Source organism: Phasianus colchicus, chromosome 3, assembly GCF_987193195.1.
Source record: "Phasianus colchicus chromosome 3, bPhaCol1.hap1.1, whole genome shotgun sequence".
Classification (NCBI taxonomy): domain Eukaryota; kingdom Metazoa; phylum Chordata; class Aves; order Galliformes; family Phasianidae; genus Phasianus; species Phasianus colchicus.
In genome coordinates, this window is record NC_143438.1 from 31,408,419 (window position 1) to 31,425,650 (window position 17,232).

General features: G+C 38.0%; 1 protein-coding gene across 6 annotated transcripts in view; it reads right to left on the reverse strand.

Annotated features, from left to right (window-relative positions):
• MOCOS (molybdenum cofactor sulfurase) overlaps window positions 1-17,232 on the reverse strand; it is a 234,075-nt gene that overhangs the window by 39,658 nt on the left and 177,185 nt on the right. For all 6 annotated transcript variants that reach the window (XM_090137218.1, XM_090137217.1, XM_090137216.1 and 3 more), the window contains exons 8-12: window positions 16,685-17,131; window positions 9,462-9,624; window positions 4,923-5,004; window positions 1,179-1,303; window positions 466-571 (exon numbers count right to left, since the gene is read on the reverse strand). In XM_090137218.1, the coding sequence (XP_089993344.1) occupies window positions 466-571; window positions 1,179-1,303; window positions 4,923-5,004; window positions 9,462-9,624; window positions 16,685-17,131 (923 nt within the window). The remainder of the gene's footprint in view (window positions 1-465; window positions 572-1,178; window positions 1,304-4,922; window positions 5,005-9,461; window positions 9,625-16,684; window positions 17,132-17,232) is intronic.

Sequence of the window (17,232 nt, forward strand, 5' to 3'; positions counted from 1 at the left end):
AAAGTAAGCACAGTCCTGCAAATAGTTCTAAAATATTTCTATTGTGAATGTTTCTCTAAATCTGAAGCTTTCCCATAGGAAGAAGTATTTCAGTAAGTAACAAGACTTTATATTTTCATCTAACTGGTTACTTATGTCAAGGAAAACTAACTTATCCATGTTCTTTCCACAAACAGAAGTTGACTGATTCCTAATGGTCCCCTAGCATCAGATCAACTATCAAGAGGTTTGTTAAAGTTCTCCTGAAGATGACTGGTAGGCAGTGTTTATATCTGAGTATTTAACTCAAGTTTTCAGAAGCATTTCAGGAGTGAGTAATTATAGTAGTTTAGTACCTATATATTTGTTGAACATTGAAAAGTACATGCCTCTAAATTCTGAGATAAAACAATTATACTGGTACCTTCTGGCAAGATTCTGGAATCCAGGACAGCTGAAAGATATTTGAAGACAAAAGAATCTTACCTTGGAGCAACATGTTCTCTCAGCTGCAGAATGCTGGCTGCATTTATCAGGAGGTATTGAGCTTCATTCACAAGAGAGAGCGAGATGCTTGTAGCACATGTCAGACCTACCAAAAATCAATCCTATATTATACAATGACGGATAATCAGGAAGACTATAATAGCAGTTTCATTTTTCCTTTGACCTCTTACTCTTTCTCATTAAAACATTTCTTGCTGGGCTCCAGATACTAAGGAAAGATTCCAGGAATCCTCTCAAAACTGCAAATTGTAATGATACAGTGCATTTAGAAACTGACATACAGCTGAGATTTTACCAGTTTTAAAATCATTTACAACAGCAATATCTATGGGTTTTCAGCGCTCTTTCAATTTGATTGCTTTTATTAAAAAAAAAAAAAGGTATAAAAATACATTCTTTTTATAGATTTTTCATCACCATTTCTCAAGATGATCATTGGATTTCCAGATAAAATCATTGTAGTGATGATAAAAAAGAAAGACGGAGGTATTTGTACATTTTCACCAGATGAAAGCAAGAGAAGGGCAGCAAAAGCAGAGTACAGGTATAAATGTACCCGTAGAAGCCTAGTAGATCAATATCTCATGACTCTTTCCCCTTTTATCAAGGAAATTTTATACTCAGTGTGAAGTCAATGACTCCATATTTACTAAGTGAGGTACCACTATTTTTTTTTAAGATTGACAACAAACCTTTTGTATTTTTGTGTTGCGTGTCATTTTTCCTGTCTGGACTTTGTCTTATCAAGCGACATGGACGACCAAGAAATGTAGAGAACCAGCCAGCAGTTCTTTCTCCACAGTCATAGGTTTTCACCCTATCATGAGAATGGAGGGACTTTTTACAAAATTTGATCACCAAAACACTAACTTGCAAAACTGAAGACAAATAACAAAGATGTTTATTCTGCATAATTTTATTTCCCAATTTCCTCAGCTCTATTCTGTTAGTCTTAATATTCATGAGATCTAATTTGGTATCAGACCAGCATTCATTGCAGAATAAACTATTATGTAATTGCAGTGCTCAAGACAGTGTCTCTGAGCTACAGTAACTGGTAGTCCATACTAAAGCATTACAGTGAAGTGTTATGAAAAAGTTATTCACTGGTACGTGCTTTTTACTCCACTAGTAGAACCCATGTAGCAGTTTTTCTCAACTTAAAGATGGTTCCTATTACTAGTAATCTGTCTAGTGAGTTACACAAGATTGGCCTTCTTTACATGGATCTAAGCTCTACTAAAAGGGTTTTTAGATCACTACTCTCATTTCAGAAAGTACACAGATCAGACCTATTTGCAATTAGCATCCTTGGCCCAGAGTCATCTTAATTTCAATTGTCTAAAAACAGGGCATTTAGTTTTAGCTAGTTGTCTGGGTTCCCCTTACAGAAAATAGAAAGAGATAAGTACTTTGCATCTATATCAGATCTCAGGATGGGATGACTCTTACTCCAGGTGTGTTTTTTTAACTACATTTTGACTGATGTCTACCTGTTAAGTGGCATGAATAGGTAAGAGGAATGTAGATTCTCATGACCATCTAGGCAAGATTCTTGTAATAAGGAAAGTGAAGTAGCAGTGGTCCTGTGCTCACCTTGCTTTCCTACCCAGACAAAAAAAGCTGAATGGTGACTCTCTTCTTTGTGAAACAAGAAAACAGTTCCACATGGTAAAAGACGCTAAGCCCTAAGATTGAGAGAGGAATTGGCTTGGCTTTATGAAATGTTCTGTGTGTTCAATCAAGTTACACAGGTAGAAAACCAGGAAAAGTGATATCAAGAGATTTTATAATCCTGCAGGGATCAGATACACCTTCAGCTGCTGATCTGAATTTTTACTGAGATGCAGCTGAGCATCCGTCTCCCCAGTCTGAGACTGGACAGATGCCCACCTGCTGCTTTTAGTCAATGATGTCCTAAAGCTGAAATGAAAAAATGGTGCCACGGCACTGTGGCTAGAACTGGGGACAAAAGGTGAATCTCCACATGATATTCATAACCTGAAGTGAGCAGTTCTTGTGTCCTTACTGCTCACTGTGTTAGGGAGAAGGCAGCTAATGAGAAGACATGAATCTTTCATGATCACAGTACAGGTGAAACAAATTCCCCAAATAGTTTTTCCCACCCAAACAGAGGTGCTAGGGGTATTTCAATTTTCTGCTGAGCCAACTGCCTAGCTGCCTGCTGGAACTTAACACTGCATAAATCAGGATGAAAATTTGGCCCTCTTTTTTATTTGCTTTCTCTTTTGAGTCACAGTAGCTGAGTTAGAGACACACAGCATTCTGAATATTTCATCAAATGTCACCATGTGGTTTTTGTATTTCAAGACTCCAAGGTTTTCAAATTGCTTTCCCTTATTGCCAGACCATTTTGTGAGCAAGGACCATCATCTCTTCAAGGTCCTTTTCAAACTTCTTCTCTTGAAGTTCAACTCCATTCATTTTCTGTTTGTGTTTATTTTTGTCAAGTATTACTTTACATCTGTCAGTATTACATTTCATTTGCAACATGTCAGACAATTTATAAAGCAGGGCCTCGTCCTCAGATTTTACTTGCTGTCTGCCTTGAGCTCCCCACTCACCACACTATTTTGTCATTCAGCTTCAGTGCCTTACAGCTGGTCCCTCTGGCTTGGTAATTTATAGAACAAGAAACAAGGACAGATGAAGTCTGAATATTGATCTCAAGGGATAGAATACTTATACTCACCCATAACAGCTTCAGTTCACCTTGTTTTTAACTATACCTTTGTCTTCTTCTATCATAAATATCCTTCCCTTGGCTTTTTTGATACGGTGTTCCTGCCTATTTCAGCAAAGCACTAACCCTGAGCATTTACAGTTTTCTGCAGCACCCATAAACTTAACACTGGCTTCTGTGAGTACTTTCATCTGCTCTCTGTTAGATGTTGTACTAAAAAGCCCTGTCACTCCAATGTGTGCAAAGCACTGTTTTGCTCCTATTTCTGAATTCTAGGCCCTGGAGGCTCCCCTGTTGAAACACAGGAACCTGGTATCAGTGTTGTTGGATCTCTGAGAATCTGGGGAGCCTCATGAATTTTGTCCACTCATTTGGCTTTATTTCCTGCCTTGTTTATTTGCCTATCACAGTCTTTGTCTTGCATCTCCCCTTTCCTCACCACTTCATCCTTTTCTTCTTCCTCAGAACTCTAAGCTGCCTCCCACAAAAATTTCCTGCTTCATGCATTAAAATAGCACAGTCACTGACACAACAGACATACTGTAATAAATGGCATGACAACAAAACATATAGACACAGAGAAAAAGACAACCTAGGCTATTTTATAGCAGCACCTGTAATAGATGGGCTAACCATGGGGAGGCTAGGGATGAGTCAACACTAAGGGAAGTGGGACAGATGGTTAAAACAAATGACTCTTGGGTGAATTCCACCACCTGAGGAAAGTACACTTCTGAGGGAACAATCCTCTTTATCACCATCTGAATAGCTAATGGAAAAGAAGGAGAAGATCATTTCCTCCTTGGCTCAATTGGGAAAATGGCCAGGACTTCTGATGGATTGTTTATGTTACCCTCATAAAAGCCAATACAGGGTTACAAAGAACCTGCATACATTGGTTAAAAGACTAAAGAAATCTGTAAATTGCTCTTTCATTTGGGGTTACCAAAAGACACGGTGAAAACAAATGTAGTAATAAATGCAAATATACTTTAGGAAGGCATTTGGAACACTGCCACTCACTCAGAAAAACTTTTGAGACTGGGATGTACTTAGAAAATATGATGGATAAATGCTTAATTCATTGATAGGAAATTAATTTATTCATAATGTTGTATTTCATTGAAGTGCTATGTCTTGATTTAGAGTTGATCATATTTCACATACTCACCTGCAATCCTCCTAGGCTCATTAAAGGGACACTGATCAACATGGATGGTCAAAACAAAATTAAAAAGGCTTGTACATATAAGGAAAGCTGTTTATAACTTCAGGGGGTTCTAGCAAATTTGAATCAGTTCAGTGAGAAATGGGCAAAGTTGCCAGCATCATTACTGTCAAATGAATGAGCTGAATTTCTAGAGTCCTGCTGAGGTTCCTGTTTGACATTTGGAAGCAAGAGGTGATATCCTTTCCTTTTTTCATCCTTGGAAAACGTAAAACAAAGATCTCTCTTACTCAAGTTAGTGCCATGTCATCAGTCTCTTGTAACCTTCCCATTTAACTCCCTCTTCATTAATGTTAGTACTTACTGTTCTCTATCAGACATGCTGTTCATGCCAAATTACTTATCTCAAACTGTCTTCTCCTGGCCCCCTAACTCAATGAACATTTATTGCTTTCTATCTTCCCTCATTCTTATTAAAGGACTTTGCCCCTTAGTGTCAATCTGATAATGTTCTTAGTTTTACTGCAATGATTTTTGGCTTGGTTTCCTCTCTGTTCTCCTCACCTGTGTGAACAGACTTTACTCTCATAGATCACAGCCTCTTTTCCAGTATTTTCTTCTAGTGATACAGATATTGGATCCATGCCTAGACAGGGAGAGAGAAAACCAAATTAAAAAACATTTATGTAGAATCATACAATAATGAATAAAATGCCTATGTTTGCACCTGTTCACAGTCACAGCAGCCTCCCACATTTTGTGCAACAAAAATCCTCACTTCCTTTTTGCTAGAATTATGTTCTCTGCCTGCAGGTGGCTCCAAATGATAATGCAAAGAGCAAAGGCTGCAGATGACCTTGGTATCCAAGCCACACCGAGGAATACACTGCTTCAGCTTTGAATAACTTCATTTTTTGTGAATCTCAGGCAATATAACTGGCACAGAATTACTGCCTCAATCATGGCTCCTGCTGAAAGCATGGGTTTATCACTGTTTTGCTCTCTCCAGCAAATCAGGAGATGAGGTTAATCACTGCTGTGTTTTCTTTTGGAGCAGTGGGATGGACTGAACAGAAAGATGGGGGCACGGAAAAGAAAACATAAGCATAGGCTGTACATGGAAAGAAATACAATGTGACATTAAATTACAATAACTAGAGTAACGATAAAATGTATAGATACCACAAATAGACAACTATTCACATGTATCCATTTCTGAGCTTAAACAAGATGATGTATCCCTGGTAATGACATACATTAAAAGTTTTTTCCATAGTTTTTGTATCAGGAATGGAATGTGAAAGGGATGGAATAGCTGCTGTAGTTTAGTAGAAAGAAAAAATAAAGCTGCACAGCTTTGCTATCTGTTAATTGAAAGCAATAATCCTATGTGATGAACAAAGTGTGCCTATGTGGCTGCAATGAATGCAACTATTTTCTATCATACTGCCACACAAACCAATGAAGAATCTGATCTGCAGTACTCCAGTTTTATACCAGCACGTCTTGAATTCACTCATTACTTCCTGCTTATATATTTGTCCTACAAACAAGAATTAAGCTCTATTAGCCCTCTGACGTGGTGAAATCATTTTTTTTTTTTTAAATTGTAAGGAGAGGAATGAAATGTAGTTCAGATTTGCTATAGCCCAGCTAACAGCTCCAGTCCTTGCAAGTTTTCAGTACAGAGAGACTCCCATTCTCTACTTAGCTAGCCACGTTGGGATACTTCAGAAGCAAAGACAACGGAGGAAAATTTAGGTTCGTTTAGAAAAAGAAAACATTCAAGCAATACACAGGCTGCTCTGAAAGTAATGCCTCCTATTTTATGATGTTGGTCCACGATATATCATAGGTGGATGTCGATGGTATGGCAGTAGAGGTTGAATGTTCCCACCAGTATTCCACTGCATTTTGTTGCTTTGCAACAGATGGCAGCAGTGGGGCACTCTGACAAAATGGTGTCTGACATGGAACTGTGTCAAGCAAAGGTATGTCACTGAATTCCTCCATATGCAAAAAATGGCACCCATTGACATTCACTGATGCTTGTTGAACACTGATGGAGGCCAAACAGTGAATGTGAGCACAGTGAGGCTGTGGGTGCTACATTTCAGCAGTGGCAACAGCGAAATGAAAGACGAGCCACATTCTGGATAGCAATGCAACTTTTTACAAGTGTGTCATGCAGGCTCTTGTTCATCACTTGCAAAAATGCATAGCTAATAGTGGTGACTATGTTGAAAAACAGTGTTTTGTAGCTGAAAATTTGCTCTTGCAAATAGTGTTATAGTGCTCTTTGTATCTGCTGCAGTTTCCATGGAATGAAACAGGAGGCATTACTTTTGGAACAACCTACATTAAAGTTGCATTAAAGTTGCCTGCAACAACCTAAAAAAGAAGACATTATTATCACCTTACAGACCAGGACAAATGTTCTTGTACTTTGAAATAATTAAACATAAGCATCATTCCTTCTGGAAAAGTTTGATTCATACAACTATAGAATCATAGAATAGCCTGGGTTAGAAGGGACCTTACAGATCATCTAGCTCCAAGCCACCTGGAAGGACACTATGTGTGTCCTTATCTGTTACTATCTTTTAAAATAAAATTCTGAACAAGGCATACTCACAACATTTCTTAAAATAGAGTCCCAGGGCTTTAAAAAGCCTTGCTTTTATAAACAAGTGAATCACATTTTTATTGAACAATACACATTTTACAGTGAGTTTTAGGTCAGTTAAACATTGTTAATTACAATTTTATTCTATCTTGAGGCAAAAAAAAAAAAAAAAAAAAAAAAAGCCAAATATTGCCAGTTACTAAATTGTAAAAGCTGTCATTCTCCATGGTCATTTGCTTGATAATAAGATCCACAGATGTGCTCACAGTATTAATATATAAAAAAAAAATCTTGTCTTTATAGCTCCTATTTTCAGTCAATGAGAAAAATTAGAGGTCTGTTATTTCAATAGACTAAAATACAAACCATTCATGTACATTCTTTCAGCAGTGTATTTGTATAATTCCTATTATTTTTATTGGCAGCAACACATGACCATTTGAAGGCAGAATAAACTCCATAAAGTGTAATTAGTTGTTCAGTTTTGCAAGCATCTTTCTACTCCAGTGTTTTAAAAGGCCTTCATAGCACTTAAAATTTCTCCCTCCATGTGGTGGCAAACTGTCACAACTTGCCAGAGTAATGCTGATTGTTAGCTAACATGTAAAGAGAGAAATTACCCTTTTACAGAAACGTATTCTCAAGCAAATTCTGTTTTTATGTGTCAGGAACCAGCCCAGTGCTGTTTGTGCCCCTATGTGTTTGCTGGAGCAGGAGAAAAAGATTCTCCTTGATTTTCCCTCTAGCAATACGACTTCTGGAAATAAAGACACCTGCCCTGAGCTGCTGGAAGCTCCATCATTAATTGTTTCAGTGGAAGCAACCCTACATCAATATATAAAAAGTTATCTTTCTATTTAGAAGCTGATTTAAACTAACAACAGTTATCTCAAACTGGGTCGTGTGATAGTGAGGGTTTGTTGTACCCTTCACGTCAAAGAGAGGAAATCCCTGCTAACAACCACACGGGCTACCAAAATAACTGTCAAAACCCAGAAATGCAGTTTCTCAAAATTAAAAACTCCCTCCCTCTACCACAGTAAGGAACAGCCATGACAACAGCAGCACAAGCAGTGACAGCAGGATCCACCACTGGGTTGGTCAGACAGTTGATCTGCCTGTCCATCCAGGGCTGGCTGTTAGACAGCTCACACATGGGGGTTAAAAAAAGAACCTGAAGCAGTCTCAGCACAGGAAGGATTTGGCAAAAGCTATTAAAGTAGTTACTGTCACACTGAATCACACTGACAAATTTATTTTGTTGGACAGCGAGAGTAGGGAATACTAAACCATATTGAAATAAAATAGCTATAAACAATTTTTTCCAATAATGAAATGCTCCAGAGGGAAAGGAATGCATGTGCCTGGAGGGGGGCAGAGAGCCCCCTGAGAGCCGGATTGGAATCCCTAAATAGAAACAAGATTGTGTTTGGGCACTAGAACACACAAAAAGTATTCAAAAAAATAGCAGAAATACCCTAATTGTACATTTGACAAAGCTGACAAAAGAAATTAGCTGGCCTGACAATTGGAGTGGACAACAAATGTACTGTAGAAACAGAAAGGAGGCTGTAGTTACAGAACCACTCATATGGAGTTCTAATAAGAGGTTAAAAATCTGAATGTAAGTTCCCTTGTTTTTCTCTAGCTGTGCAAAATGAGAACACATATAATAATAACAGTTAAGACATACAGGATGAGTAAATGTGGGACACAAGGGAAATGATAAACACCATTCAGCCACATGCAAACTTGGCATTAATGATGACTTCAGTGGAATACAAACCTGTTCGACTGTTGAGTGCTAATAGCACTGTTAGGAAAATAAATGATTTGTATCCCCAAGTAGCAAGGGGCTTTCCATAAAGCTTTCCATAAAGTTTTCTCTATTTTTTCTCCCTTCAGCAGATAATAAAGAGGGTTTTGACGAGTCAAAAGAAGCCCAAACATGCCTGCCAGTGCGAGCATTTAACTGAGCTTAGTACTATCTGTTTCTTATCTTAATTCATATTAATTCCCACTGAAGACTCTACCCCTCTAGTCCCATAGCTGCTGGAAGAAAGAGGAGAGCAAAACATGGGAAGGGCTTTGGCCAAGATGTTTGATGTTAGACTCCTGTTCCTTTACCTTCACAGCGGTAACAGTCCCTTCAGGCTGGTGAACTCACCTTCATGATGTGGAGGGACAGATTAGTCAATGGATTTCCACATTTATCAAATCATGTTTCCTTCCTGAAGCATTCACTTTACTACTGCGCATACAGATTTGCTATCTGCTCTCTGCCTATCCCAACAATAAGCTAGGAAAGTACCCAGGGCTATTCCAGCCTCAGCTTTCTTTACCTGCAGCTGATAGCAGATGTCTGTTCAGCTGGTATGCATACATAGCAATCAGTATTTCTGTGCATGCACACAGGTGTCTCTGCATGCAAGTTTAACATCAGTAACAAAGGGGGGGAAAGGATACTGTTCACTTACCTTCTGCCTGAATGACCATAATCTTTTGCTTCAGATTAATTGAGGGATTTATAAGACACAACTTTGGCTCCTGCTTCTGAGTTATGCACACACCATTCTGATTTACAACCATCCAGTTACGGTCATACATCAAACCCTGGTTTCCTACCGGCCATTCTGTAACCTGGAAAAGCATCAGGAGGGGATGGAAAGGTTTAGAAAATACTAGTTGTATTAACAAATTCATGCTGAAAAGTTAGGGAAAAGAAACCAATAATGAAATTCCTTGAAATCAGAAAAACTTTTGCAAGCTGATGTCAACCTTTATAACAGGAACTTTAAATCAAAGATCAAGTTCTCACTGCAGGAAGCTGACAGAAGAGAATGGAGTTACTACAGTTTGTTGCGTATTGTCACACCCTTTGATTTAACAGAACTGTGGGAATGCAGTAAATAATCAATAAAAACACTCTGAAAACTGTTTTTAATTTTATACTCAGATATTTTTAGGACCTCTTCCCCTTAACAACTTTAATTCACAAAGAATGGAGGCTTCGTGTGAGTTGTATGAACTAAGGAAAAAAAGAAGCAGAAAGCAAGGAAAACATGAAATTTAGAACTCTGAATAAACTTCCACATTTATTTTTTTTAAAACTGGAACCATTTTCTCAGAAAATATTCACTGCTGAAGTTTCTGTTTTAACTAGGAGCATAATAGTTTTCCAAATCCTCCTGCAACAAAACATGATCTTCTCTGAGAGCTGTTCTTCCACTGCTTCTATAATGCTCTTTACTTCCAATAGCCTACACAGGCATATTGTCCTTGCTTTCATGTACATTTTTCTGGTGAAAAGAACATCTGTTACTGATGCTACACAGATGGTAATCTCAAAATGAAAAAAAAAGAGAGCAATTTTAGTAATGTCTTTGGGCGATATTAATAACTGCTTTCTCCTTCAGAATGCTAAAATATTAATACCATTATTTTAACATAAAGCTGGGCATTTAAACATTTGTTTCCACTGATATATGTTTTCTAGTCACAGTTGAATATGAGAAAAGTTAACTACAGATGAACTGTGTTGAATTCTTGTAGAGAAGCTTAGCACTTTCCACATGAAACCAGCTTTAGCAAAAAATGCTGAGAGATTCAGATGCTCTGAAGAAAGCATGGCTTGAAGCACTGGTTATATTAATTAAAAGTCACAATCTTGTTTAGCATGTGCTCTTTCCAAAACCCCACAGAAGCCACAGCACCCCAGTCTTACAAACTTTTCCAGGTTTTGGAAAGTTCTCAGCAACAGACTGCCACTAAGAGCATGACTAGAGAGAGCTGAGGGCAGGCACTCAAGATGTGCTGAAATGGGAAACTGAGAGCACTGAAGCCGAACTAGCCTCCCACTATCAACCATATGAGTTATCAACTGCATGAAATACAGAACATACATGGAAAAATTAAATAAATGTATTTTATCAACATGATTTATGACACTCTTTGGCAGTTTTTGAAGTGAGTCTGGATAAAAACTCAGTCAAAAATGGAATCTTTAGGTCTGACGTGCCATCTGAAACAGCATTGTCCCAGCAACTATTTTTCACTCAGAGGGTGGTGACGCACTGGAACAGGTTGCCCAAGCAGGTTGTGGATGCCCCATCCCTGGAGGCATTCAAGGCCAGGCTGGATGTGGCTCTGGGCAGCCTGGTCTGTGGTTGGTGACCCTGCACATAGCAGGGAGGTTGAAACCAGATGATCATTGTGGACCTTTTCAACCCAGGCCATTCTATGATTCTATGAACTATATCTAAAAGATATACCTAAAAGATCTGAACCTTTGCCTTGTTTTTTTTTTTTTTTTTTTTTTTTTTTTTTTTTTTTTTAGGAGAAGAATCACAGCTCAAACACTGCAATATCAACTGAAGTACAGCTTTTTATTCTTGCTGGAAATTATCCTTTGGAGATGCTTGTATTGTTTGGTTATCCTGTAATTAGATTACAAAATACATTTTGAACAGCTGGTGATCATCTGAGAGCTGCAAGAATTTCCTGCTAACAAATCTCCTTTCCAAAACAGAAGATCGCTTATCAGTAACGCATCCTGCCATGGATATACAGATCATGAAGGGATTTGCAAGACATAATGGAGTTAATAAATTAAAAGAGCAGAAAATTATAGGAAGAGCCCAAAAATGTGATTCTTAGCACCCAATTGTAACATTCAATTGTTTTGCTTCAACCTCTGGGACAGCTCCAGGCTCCACTCTGCGATGCAGCACACGACTGAAGGTCTTGAGTTCATTTTTCCTCTGGTTCCTCTGGTTGTCTGCTATCATAATAAGAGTGATACACACAAATGTCCCCAGCAGTAAGTCCCATGCCTCTCATGAATGTCCTGAGCAAACTGTTAAGTGCCCTACTTTCTCTCCACAGTTCAACTTAGTGTATTGCATGTCTGCTCCAATAATTAAAGTTGCAACAAGAAAATAACTGCATACTCTGCCTTGAACAGGGAGTCACAGATAATCATGAAAAAGAGCTGATTTGCTGCTAATATTGATACAGGAGATGAGTGTGGAATTGCTATTCTCTCCAGTACTTTGGCTTCCAATCTGCACAGACCCTCTTCCACATTATTTGAAAGAGGCTGAAGGGATTGTTCAGTGATTGCAAGTAACTTAATTAGAGCAGTTAAACAAAGGACATCATTTGAGGCACAGTAAGAGTGGTTCAATTTGGCTCCCTTGGATTACGTCCCACATGTCTTCCCTAAATCAGCTGATAAGACACAGGCTGCACAAGAGATGCACATCCTGGAGGACAGACAGCAGGAGGCAAGGCAGGGCACTCAAACAGTGCTAAATACCTATAATCAGGTAACTAGAAGAGTGAAGCAAAGCAGCCAGGGAAGCTTACTGCAAAGTGAAATAAAACAGGCTAACTTACATCACAATAAGAAATAGTGTATTACATCAATTCTCTGAAACTGCATGACCATCTCCTCTACTGAGACAAATTAGAAGATGAAGGACAGAGAGAAGCATGGACATCATGCTTTTACTGATTACTGCATGTGTACAACCTCATTCCCAGCATGGCAGGTGAGCTAATCATACAACATTCAAATATAAGCTCAATGCACAGAGCACAACCAGTGCATTGCATTATCCTATCTTCTTTAGCAGATTTTCTTTTTGTAATATTTTCATTCCAAAAACATTTTTGTTTTGCTCAGAATTTTCTGTAAAGCATTTTGGGCTGCATTTTTCCATAGTTCACCATAATGTCATCACAAAAGCTAACACAGTTTTCAGGCACATTAAAGCAAGCACTGAACAGCTTTTAAATTATGCAAGTTTAAAAATACTAGTGGTCTTACATATAATTTATCTACTGATCACTAAGAACTTGCATTGTATTTCTGATTAAAAGCTAATTTGTTTTCTGTGTTGAGATGCAATTTTTATCTTCTGAAATCTACTGCAAGAATAATAAAGTTATTAATGTTTAAAGTCCTAACCTTTTTACTGGGCACATTGCACTATGTAATTATGCAAAATTCATTGACATGAGAGATGTTCATGTTTAAAAATGCATGTTTAAAGTATGTTTTTATGTTGGAAAAGAAGAAAAATGTGGTCAGGGACAGAGGCTACTCCTCTTTTCTACTTCTCTCCATTTAATAAAATAATTGTAGGAAAGTGAATACACGTTTAAGATGTTCAGCTAGAATATTCTGCCCTCTAGTTCCTAAGCCCTATGTACAAAATCCATGGAACACAACTGAACAGAGACAGTCCTGTGGCCAGGAAAAGTTCATGAAACATGCACACAGTAGGAGCTAACCAGTCTGCAGTAGGCTGAATATCTTAATGCAAGGTTTTAATCTGCCAGATGCCAAAGCACTCTGACTCTCATTTTCACTGGAGGCCAAGCACTTCCTACACTAAAACACAGTTTTAGTTCATAGTTTAGATAAAGAGGAGATTATGTGACTTAAAAGAGGAGATTAAACAGGTCTGAGCTCACACTCACATCCTTGAATTTGTCCTTCTGTTAATAATTAAGTCATCTATACTGCAAACAACAAGTTGAGGGGCAGACTTCACTTGTAGATGCATGAGGTCTTGCACGCATAGGTGGAATCCTCCACTACACATTTTATTTTAGGCAAACACATCTGATCGTGTACTTCCCAATAAAGCCCATTTACAAGGCATGCTGAAGGTCTGACCTTCACATCAGCTGGAAGACTGCAACTTGAACTTACAAATCTGAGATTCCGATCTCAAGTATCCAAGTACAAGATGAGTGATTTTATTGCAGCCTAATACCTACACCACTTTTTCACATCAGCTGGTTTGGAGCTACTATGTAACTGACAAATATAGACATCAAATTTTAACAGGAAATATTTTTCTAACTTTCCAACAACTGCAAAACATTTAAAGCTATTTTAAATTTAAACCATGAAATTGAATTTCAATTATTGGCTTCTATCTGAAGACCATGGGAACTACAAGCTACATGATTATTACTTCAGAAGTTTATGGATTTAATAAAGCAAAGGGACAGTAAAGTGTGAAGTCTGTATGACAAAGAGAGTGGCAAAGGAATAATCTACTGGAGTCAGCCTTTTCATGATAAAGCCTAGAGGTCTTAGGATAATCACTATTTTAGAAGGCAAAATGATTTTCAGGACTTGGGTCCATTTAATTGTGGTATGGTTTCTCTAGCATGCTTGGATTAAAATTCCAGTGTGTGTGGTATTGGTTTTTTTCCCCTTCCAAGGTGACATAGGCTGAAGTTGTAGTAATGGTGTGCACAGTACTGTGGAGGATGATGCACTCTGGATTTGGTGGTCTGGGTTCTGGCAGCACTGGCTTTCTATTTTACTCTTCAGCATTGGAAAGAAACTAAGTTCTGTCTGGGTGAGAATGGAACCAACTGCCTTTGAGTTTTAATACTCATTACAAGTGGTGGGCTGTGAGCTGCCATATTTGGCTCTTTTACATGCAGAAAATCAGGTTGGCAGATCTTTCAATCTGTCTATAAATATATGACAGACCTAGAAGTGCCACTCCGACTTCTGGTAACAAAAATATGAAGAACATTTGGTAGACAGGAAGATGATCACATAAGCAAACACATTTTCCTTTCTGGCTTACTTCAATATTGAAAATCATATAATGTTCCGATATACTTTTGACTTCACTTCCTGGCCTGTTCTCCTCATGCACTGAAATCCATTTTTAATCAAATCTATTAATTCAACTTCTATTGTTATCTTCTATGGACTAAATGGAAATGTACAAAACATGTTCTTTGAGAAGACGATGAGGAGAGCTGCACGCTGCTTATAGTGAAGTTCCAGTCCCTTTCAATATCATATACTAAAGCAAGCATACATTTCATTGGGTATTACCCTTTGGCAATACAGGCTCTGACAGTGCTTAGCTACTGGGCTCTAACACAGCTGATGCTTCATTACCAAAAAATATCAAATCAGAGACTTCAAAAATATTTCTAGGCATGAAAACCTAAACCTCATACAGTTCCAATTTTTAAATTTGCACTTTTAAACTATTTAAACTGCCTAGTGTTAGCTGTTGCCTATCCAATCCAAGTAGCCGTTGATACCTCCTGTAGTCAATGGAAAGAGACAGAAATATCTAGGGACAATTCATTTTTCCCACTGCAGATGCCTATTTTATGATAAGATGACTTAGCAGGTATCCATCTCTTCCTGCCTACAGAATAATATCTAACTTTAAAGGGATAAGGTCAGATGAGATGAACTCTGCTTTCATGCTGGGCCCATTAACAAATACCTGGCACAAGAATTATGCATGGGGATTTTCCTCCTCCATTAAAACTGCAATTCTGTCCGTCAGGGTGTACCAGCTTTTTATTAATTTATTACCTAGAGAAGTTTCCCTTCACAGAGCTTGAAGAGAGGAAAACTGGCTCAGTTTGGGAAAACAAAAGCTGTCTTTCACGCTGAGGTATGGTTTACCTGCTTCTGGGCACAATTACTTCAAAGCTTTCCTGGCACTGAGTGTCGTGGTATGTATCCTGTAACACCAGCCTGCACGTTAAAAATAGAATTTGACCCCAAAGGGACCCAAATACTGCTAAGACATATTTCAGCAGTTTCTGTAGTGGGCTTCTGCAATATAGCTGTAATAACTGCAACATTTAAACAAAGGTTAAAACATTCTCACATGATTACTTTGATTTTTAAATGGCTTGATTTAGTGGAAGTTTAATAAAGAGTGGAGAATTATTCGTTCAGGTCTCATTTAATGCTCAAGACTGTGCCTCTGAATTAAAAACATCATAAGCAAACCAAGTTTAGAAATGCAGATGTTTTGTTCATCTTTCAATAGACATTGCTTCAATTCTTCCCTTTTTTATTTTTTTTTTTGCATTAAGAAAAAAAAAAAAAAAAGAAAAAAGATGAAAACAGCTGAGAATCCATATTTTAAATGCAGGTGATTTGTCACAGGATTTGACCCCAATTTTCATTCATATGTGAGACAGTGACCTACACCAGCAAGTTTTCACAGGGAAAGTTATACCATTATTGACATTCATTAAATCAATTCCCAGTATGGTACTAAGCAGAGTCACATTCTAGGTCATGTGTGGGCCATACACCTATTTCAGCATGCATTATTTTTAAAAAAAGTCATAGCTAAGGTGATGATATTATTAACTTTGCAAAAAAGCAATTAAAATCTTCAAAGACTGAACTTTCAAATAGTGCAGCAACACTTAAATGTCATATTTCTGTTGCAAATGTATTTTTAATGATAACATTTCTTTGTAATGTAAATCAACCTCCTCTCAATTATAACATGTTAATCAAGTTATTTCTAAATTGCTGCCTACCCATCAATGCCTACAAATCCATCACATGTCATTCAGTGAAAGCATACTAATTATTTGATTATATTTTAGTCAAATTTTGCAAAGCCAACTTTTTTCCCCCCTCCCCCCAAAACTGCATATTATGCACTGATTTTTCTGTGATGAGCGATAGAAGAGCAAAGACACATTTGCATCTTGGAACTTCAGCCTAATTGAAAATCCTTTAGAGCACCTTAGCAGGCAGGGCTCAATCCTAGAGAATGGAGAAATGGAAAAGTGAGCACCCACATATTGTTTCCTAATATCTAATGCACATGTTATTCCTGGTTGACGTTTGATAGTTGGGGATAAAATAAGTATAATTTAAAGCACATACCTCAAATGCAGAGCAGGATTTGATTGGATACAGGTAAATATTGATGACAGTAATGGGCTTGCCACCCCTTGTAATCTTTGGCACAGCAACCTCAGAAAGAGCTGCCCTTACGCTTTCTGACTCAGACTCCAGTGACGGCCAACCGACAGTCATCTCCGTTTCAGATGGACTATTCCTATGTTCTCTATCTGCGATGTGCATTCTTGGAGACAATTTATTGATGCTGTTAAAGTAAGAGTGGTCATCTGGGGCAGGTTCTGTTGTCAGCTGCGTAGCAGAGGATTGAAAGGGAATCTCAGTGTCTGACTTGGAGAACCTTGTGGCTATGATGAATTTCAAAAATGTCTGTGCATCTTCAAAAGAAGACATGTAACCAAAGGATATTCTCACAGAACCAGTGGGACGTCCATCAATTAGGTCAATATCATCTCCACAGACATGGCCAGCCTAGTTTAAAATAGGAAGAAAAGCAGAGCTATTATGACAGACTGCATTACTTCCCTCTTACTGTACATAGTTATTCACAAGTCTGTTAATTCTAACCTGAA